The sequence below is a fragment of the Lygodium microphyllum genome, chromosome 11 (assembly GCF_053477565.2).
Source record: "Lygodium microphyllum isolate KBCC chromosome 11, Lygodium_microphyllum_v1.1.10, whole genome shotgun sequence".
NCBI lineage: Eukaryota > Viridiplantae > Streptophyta > Polypodiopsida > Schizaeales > Lygodiaceae > Lygodium > Lygodium microphyllum.
The window spans coordinates 89,118,535-89,124,876 of record NC_141145.1 but is presented as its reverse complement, the minus strand read 5'-3'; the positions used below and the strand labels follow the sequence as shown (position 1 = coordinate 89,124,876).

At 41.3% G+C, this 6,342-nt stretch overlaps 1 protein-coding gene across 3 annotated transcripts; it reads right to left on the bottom strand.

The window, feature by feature from the left end:
- Positions 1 to 1,844: 1,844 nt before the first annotated feature.
- LOC148029058 (uncharacterized) lies at positions 1,845 to 5,732 on the bottom strand. Of its 3 annotated transcripts, none has more exons than XM_087687812.1 (2): positions 5,111 to 5,732; positions 1,845 to 5,006 (listed from the first exon to the last, which is right to left on the bottom strand). In XM_087687812.1, the coding sequence occupies exon 2, from the start codon at positions 4,880 to 4,882 to the stop codon at positions 3,308 to 3,310; it is 1,575 nt and encodes a 524-aa protein (XP_087543938.1). In that variant the 5' UTR covers positions 4,883 to 5,006; positions 5,111 to 5,732; the 3' UTR covers positions 1,845 to 3,307. The 3 variants fall into 3 exon arrangements, with proteins under 3 accessions (XP_087543938.1, XP_087543937.1, XP_087543936.1); XM_087687811.1 differs by having other exon boundaries at positions 1,845 to 4,996; XM_087687810.1 differs by having other exon boundaries at positions 1,845 to 4,990.
- Positions 5,733 to 6,342: the final 610 nt, after the last annotated feature.

Below are 6,342 nucleotides of genomic sequence, written 5' to 3'. Positions count from 1 at the left end.
AAAATAAAGATCCCTAATAACTCCCACATCCCGAATCGATGCATTGTGTCTCAAATTGTTACTAGTAACTACTCTATCAAACCCAAAAGCTAGATCCACGAAGGTCACCTTTTTGCCATCCAGTCACATAGACCTCATCTAGCATACAAGTCAAGACCCAACCAATGTCCATGCTCACACATGGCTTCTTCTCATAATGGGGACCTTACAACTTGAAGCACCATGGATCATTGATGGCACCTTATGAGGGTGGGACATTGAGCATATCTAACACTATAAAACAAACATCAATGTAATAAATCCAAGCCACTTGTTATTTCTAGTTTAATATTGTAGTAAAATTACTTAGTTCTTTTCATATTAAAAATTATCCATATTCAAATTTGTAACAACGAAAAACTTTCATTTTTTAATATACTTAAATCATTATAGTTACTATTTAGCATGGTTGGATATCTTTTGATTTGAAAAGTTGGATCGTTTATAATTGCAATTTTAAAAAATAACTCCTGTAATGCAATTGAAATTTCAAGTTCTTATCAAAGTCAATGGACAAACAATCTTCCATTGCCATCACTAAAAACTTCCATGACCAATCCTCAACCAAAAAAGGCTTCATATTTTATCATGTTAACCTATTGAAGGCCGCCTCTTGTATATAACATGTTGACCTGAATGTGACAAACATAAGGCATGTCAAGGATACAAAAAAGAAAGATTCATGGTGACATTCCAAGCAATTTTAGCATGCAAATAGGTTTTTTAACGTGTAATTTTATCTAAACAAGATTGATATGGAAGCTTCTAGCAATGGCAATGGTGACATGAAACCTATTTACACACGTTTAGAAATGGTGTCATGAAACCTATTGACATGGAAGCTTCTAGCAATGAAAATGGTGATGTGAAATGTATTTACACGCGTTTAGAAAAGCAAGAAATTTCTACTTCTTTACGATGCTAAGAGGTTCAACTTCCAAGTTGCTCAATAAATCAACAAGTGGTGGTAAGTCTTGAAGCTTTACCTATATCCAAATAAAAATCACATAAAGTTCTCACTCCATCCTTATAGGGAATGGCGCTTTCTCAAATTGCTTGTGCACATTTGAGTTTCCACCTATTATACACAATGCATCCTTTGTACAACTTGCTCTAGCATTCTAAAAGAGCTTTCTTTTAAAATTCTGTATAAAAGCATGTCACTAACTATCGTCATCACATGCAACTTCAACCCCAAACAACAAATAAGTACGAGTTTCTAAGAGACTTAAAGGTCCTGCTTGTTACAATTTGAGGATATTAGTTCGGACTAAATGGCAAATGGGAGCAAAAAGTTGGATCATCATGCGGAGACCTCTATGGTAGAGACCATGAAAGATTCAAGAGGATTGTGTTCATAGTAATTGTGAGAGATGAAAGATGAGAGCAATCATCAAGTTGCAGCTGCTTTCTTTTATCGTTTTGGTTTCAACGTAAATACAATACAACAAGGCAAATACATAGCCCATAATGTCAATACAAGGAAGTATTTATTTCTAAGCCCCTGGATTTATACCCACTACCGTGTCACAACAGAGGCGTTTGTTGATACTCACGGTGGCTGCATTCATGAATAAACCGTCAAAAGACAAAAGATGGGCGAACAAAACATTGAAGACCATGGCCAGCAAGTAATTGAGTTGGTTGCATTCATTTCTTTAATTGTGCTGGGATCAACATAAACACCATTGGGAGAATTTGGGACAAGGCATTTATATCGTCCATGATAAAATCATAAGAATGCAAGTGACCACAAAAATACACCCTCATCCCAAATATATGCAAACTCTGAAGGTTTTTCCAGAAAATTATAATATTTTGCTGCTCCTGGCTGAAGCATATGTAGCAGCCCTAAAATTTTCAAGATGTAGGTACCACATTGACAAGTTTTCAAGATGTAAGTACCAAACAAAAGAATAGATTCAGAGCTTAAAGAACTTTAAGCTTTGTAACTCATCAGTTACCAAATACATTTGACCTTGAGGCTCATGAGGCGAGTTTTCAGTTCTGTAGGCTTCACCAAGAGCGCATAGAAGAGAGATGCAATAAACACTTCTTGTCTTCGTAAAATTTGTTACCATCCATTTCATTTTCCCAGTGTTTGAAGAAGTCTTGGAGATTTTCCCATTTGTAATAAACTACAAACTCAAGTGCATCATTGTTTGCCCTAGACTTTTGGCCCAAGGTACCTCTTGAGGACAAGGACAATGAGATGAATGACACGTAAGGCAAAAAAAGAAGACTGTAAAAACCTCCTTGAGATCAACCTCATAGGCACACCCACACTCCCAAACATTCTATGATCCACAGCTCCAAATGTTAAGCATGTGTTGCCTAAATTCTGAAACTACAAACTTGGAAGAAATTAGGGAACAAATGGCACAAATTCGGAAGCCATCTCTAAAGCCACACACATTTGCGGTCCAAAAACAACAGAAACTGGTCATGAATGCTACCACTAATTGTGGCCCTTGTAAGTATCCACCAAAGTAAGAGCACAGTTGTTGCAGTCCAAATTAAACAGACAGATACAGTCAGAAACTAAGAGTTAGTCATGTGAAGGATACCACTCATTTTGACCCTTGTGTCATTTACTGTCACAGTAACTCACTGAAGTTCAAATATAGCACATAGGTCCACACACATTGCACTGTGCATTTGGCAGTCCAAAACTAAGAGTTAGTCATGTGCAGGATACCACTGACTTTGTACCTTCTAAAGTGCCCTTTATTGTTACAGTAACTCACTGCAATTCAAATTTAACAGAGGTATTGCTTGACTTCCGATCAGTGTAGGACATGGTACAACTTGGGCATCCCTAACCACAATAGAAGTGTGGATTTATTTGAGGCTGAAGAAGTGCATCATACATGCAGACTATCAGTTGTTGAGATCACAACAATTAAGCAGTGTCATCTTGAAAGAGTCCCAATAACCAATCATTGTTGTCCACTACATGTAGTTCAACAAACAGTTCAGTAATCAGAGTAATTACAAAGTCCCAAGGCAGCTGGTTAATCATACTTATGATGTCTATTACAATGATAAAATGAGAAACTCAACTGCTGCTCCTGTTGGTTCAGGTTGCAGATGTTTCTCTGAGGGTCACAACATTAAGCTAGCCATTCTAACAAGTCTTCTTGTTACCTTACTAGATTTGTTTGCCCTCTTGATTTCATCACATTATGACAGCAGTGCATGTATTATCAGTTTTAGAGCTGCTAGGCTGGCATGCATACATCATTGTTCACTGCCTCCTAGTCTCCTGCTACCAGACACACATGGGACACATTACCAACCCATTTTCATTGCAGTCAGGACACCGATCCATAATGTCATCTTGTGTCATTATCTTGCAGCTTCCACTGCAAGTAGTGCAAGGTATAAACCTCACATCTCCACATAAATCACAGATAGGCCTCCACTCAGTTGGAAACCCGTCTACTAGCTTTTTCAGAATGCCTTCTTCATGCAGAAGCTCAACCTCTTCTGCACCCCCAATGTACCTCCCCATTATGAACAACCTCGGCACAGAACCTTCCACACCCATCACATCTGCAAGCTCTTTTCTAAACCTCGAATGCATCCACACATCTCTCTCATCAACATGCACCCTGAGTCCTTTCAGTATCAACCTCAGTGTGTGACAATCTTCAAACGTTTTCCTAATACAGCGCAGACTGGTATAATACAACACTATCTTGTTTTCACAGCCTGGCGGACACCTCCTTTCAAACTTCTCCAGATAGTCTTGTCTACCATATTCCCTGTCATCTTTGTAGAGCGAAAAAACCCTGGACAAAGGAGGCTTCCTGTTGTAAAGTGTAGCTGCTCTCTGCACTGCAGCATCACCCTTGGAATCCACGAGTATCCTTGCACAATCTGATCTTCCAATATCGCCAGCATTCGAGCAAAGCAATTTAGGACTATCAGCATCAGATGATGTTTCAGAAGATGAAGAAACATTCTCAGATGTGCTGAAGTCCAAAGTCCGCCACCCATCATCAGACAAAGCCTCGACAGCTTTCTCAAACGTAGCCAAGATAGATGGATCAAATAGAGGACTCTCTGTATCTGGACCTGGCATCCATAACTGGCTTGTAGTGCTGTCATCAGCAAATTCAGAGCCAAGTGAAACGCCTGGTTTGTCTGATATTGTTGAAGGCACATTCATTTTCTCATCAGACCTTTGGTCCAAAACTCCATTAAAAGAAGCTAACCTATTAAAGCTTGTACCCCTTTTCGGAGAAGCAAAACTTTGAGATGGCTCCAGGTCAGGTCTAAGAAGCAATCGCAAACCAATACTCATGTCAAAGTCCTTAGGACAGAACAGATTGGCAGCAGAACTGGAAGTCTGCCTCTCGGAAGATTTAAACCTAGAATCAACAACACCAGAGTCCTCTCTTTTAAGCTTTCCTTCGTTGAAAGTTCTGCATGAGAGAGAGAACTTAGATTCGGGGTCAACATCATGTGCAAGCCGGAAGGAAACTGTACGGCCTAGATTTCCTGTCGTTGCTACTCTATTGAGGTTCTTTTGCTCGTAGCATTCTCGTCCTGTATTAGGCTCCCTTCCATACCCCAGAAAGCCACAGCCTTCTTCGTCACGCTCCAAAAGTGCTTCCTCCCTCACCGGTTTCAGTGTTGAAAACCTGTTGTTACTTCGGCCAAACTGCTTGCTTCCAAAGTCAAGCCTCGGCATGCTAGAAAGCCTCGATTTCCATGAAAATTTGCTAGATCTTTCACTTTCCAACCTGTGGCTGCTCGCTGGCACAGAGCTACTACGTGACAGAGCGGCATTCCAGTCATCTTGTTTCGAAGAGCTCTTGGATACTGTGCTTCCCATGGCTTGAAGCGCACTCTTGCAGAACGGCTTCTCTGATGGCTAGACCTGCAACCCTAGCTTCTTTGAGACTTATACTACCCCGGCCAGGACATTTGGAGGTCCTTTAACCTGCGGCTACGTAAGTCTGAGCAAAGTCAGCTATATACACATTCCTATCTCACTCAAATATAACAACAGAAGGAACATGGTGTGCGTGTGAAGAATGCAGGAGGTTACAAGATGCGTTACCTTGCAAGGAAGCCTTCTGTTGACGGAGCTTAGGTCGCCGATGAATGGAAGCGCTGGGTTATTGTCCTTACAGGAGCTATTGACAAGAGCACAGTGACGATCAAGAACGGGAAAATACAACAAAGCTGCTGACTTCCTTTAGCGCCCCCCGGGCGCGACCCCAAGCACTCTCTGGTACTGGTGCTTCTGCTAAGGGAACAAGAGAGCGCAGGAGAGGGAAGTACCGAAAGGGACAACTGGGGAGAGAGGCACGAGGAAAATGGCAGGATCAACAACGGACAAAGAAGAAGAAGAGAAGGAGGAAGATCAGGTCCAAATATTTTCCTTCAACCGGAGCGACGAGCGCACAATGTGTGAAAGGAGCGTGGAGGTCTCGATCTTGCGCTGATACGAAGAAGAAAGTTGCGGCATGTGCAGAAGCCAACAATATCCTGTCACAAGAAGCCATGCAATCCTTGATATGAGAGAGACGGAGAGAGAGAGAGAGAAAGAAAGATTTCCTCTGCTTTTGCTTTTTTTCTCTCTCTCTCTTTTGTGCTTGAGTTCCTGTTCTTCTCATGAGAAAAGAAGACGCATGGCAGCTGAAGGACGTTTGTCCGTGCCAGGACCTCCAGCTGGCGTCTGAAAAGCCCAAACCACAACACAAGCCCCTTGTGTTCCAACACCACATTAATCCACTAGTTCAGTGTACAACACTAATCTACACTGCCACACACTGTCGCAGCTCGGGGCAGTGTGAAAACCGTCTGGAAATATATTTATATACATAACGCACCCATTCTCAATAAGCAAATGGCCCTGTGCTATAGATCGCTTCACAGCAGCTCTGCGCTATCAACCAAAAACCGCACGGAGCTGCCGTGAAGCGGGGAGCGAAGTTGCCATGTGGTTTCTCCTCTTTCCCCTCTCTCCTTCCAAGTTGTTTCATTTCTTTCTCTCTCTCTCTCTCTCTCTTTGTGCCCTCCCCCCCCAAATTCCCTATGTCTAGATATTTTTCCCCTCCCTCTCTCTCTCTCTCTCTCTCTCTCCAATTCTCTCTATAAATTTTATCTCTCCATGTCTCTCTCTACCTTTTGTTTTATTCTATTCTCTCTCATCTTCTTATTTCCTCCCCATTTCTCTCTCTAAAATTTATAAAATCTCCAACAAAGAATGCTAGATATATATACAATCTTATCTATAAATGATTGTAAGAAAACACATGTTTGCTTCGCATAATATTTAGAAATCTC

Coding starts and splice junctions, on each gene's coding strand:
- LOC148029058 (XM_087687812.1), bottom strand. CDS start 4,882: ATGGGAAGCACAGTATCCAAGAGCTCTTCGAAACAAGATGACTGGAAT.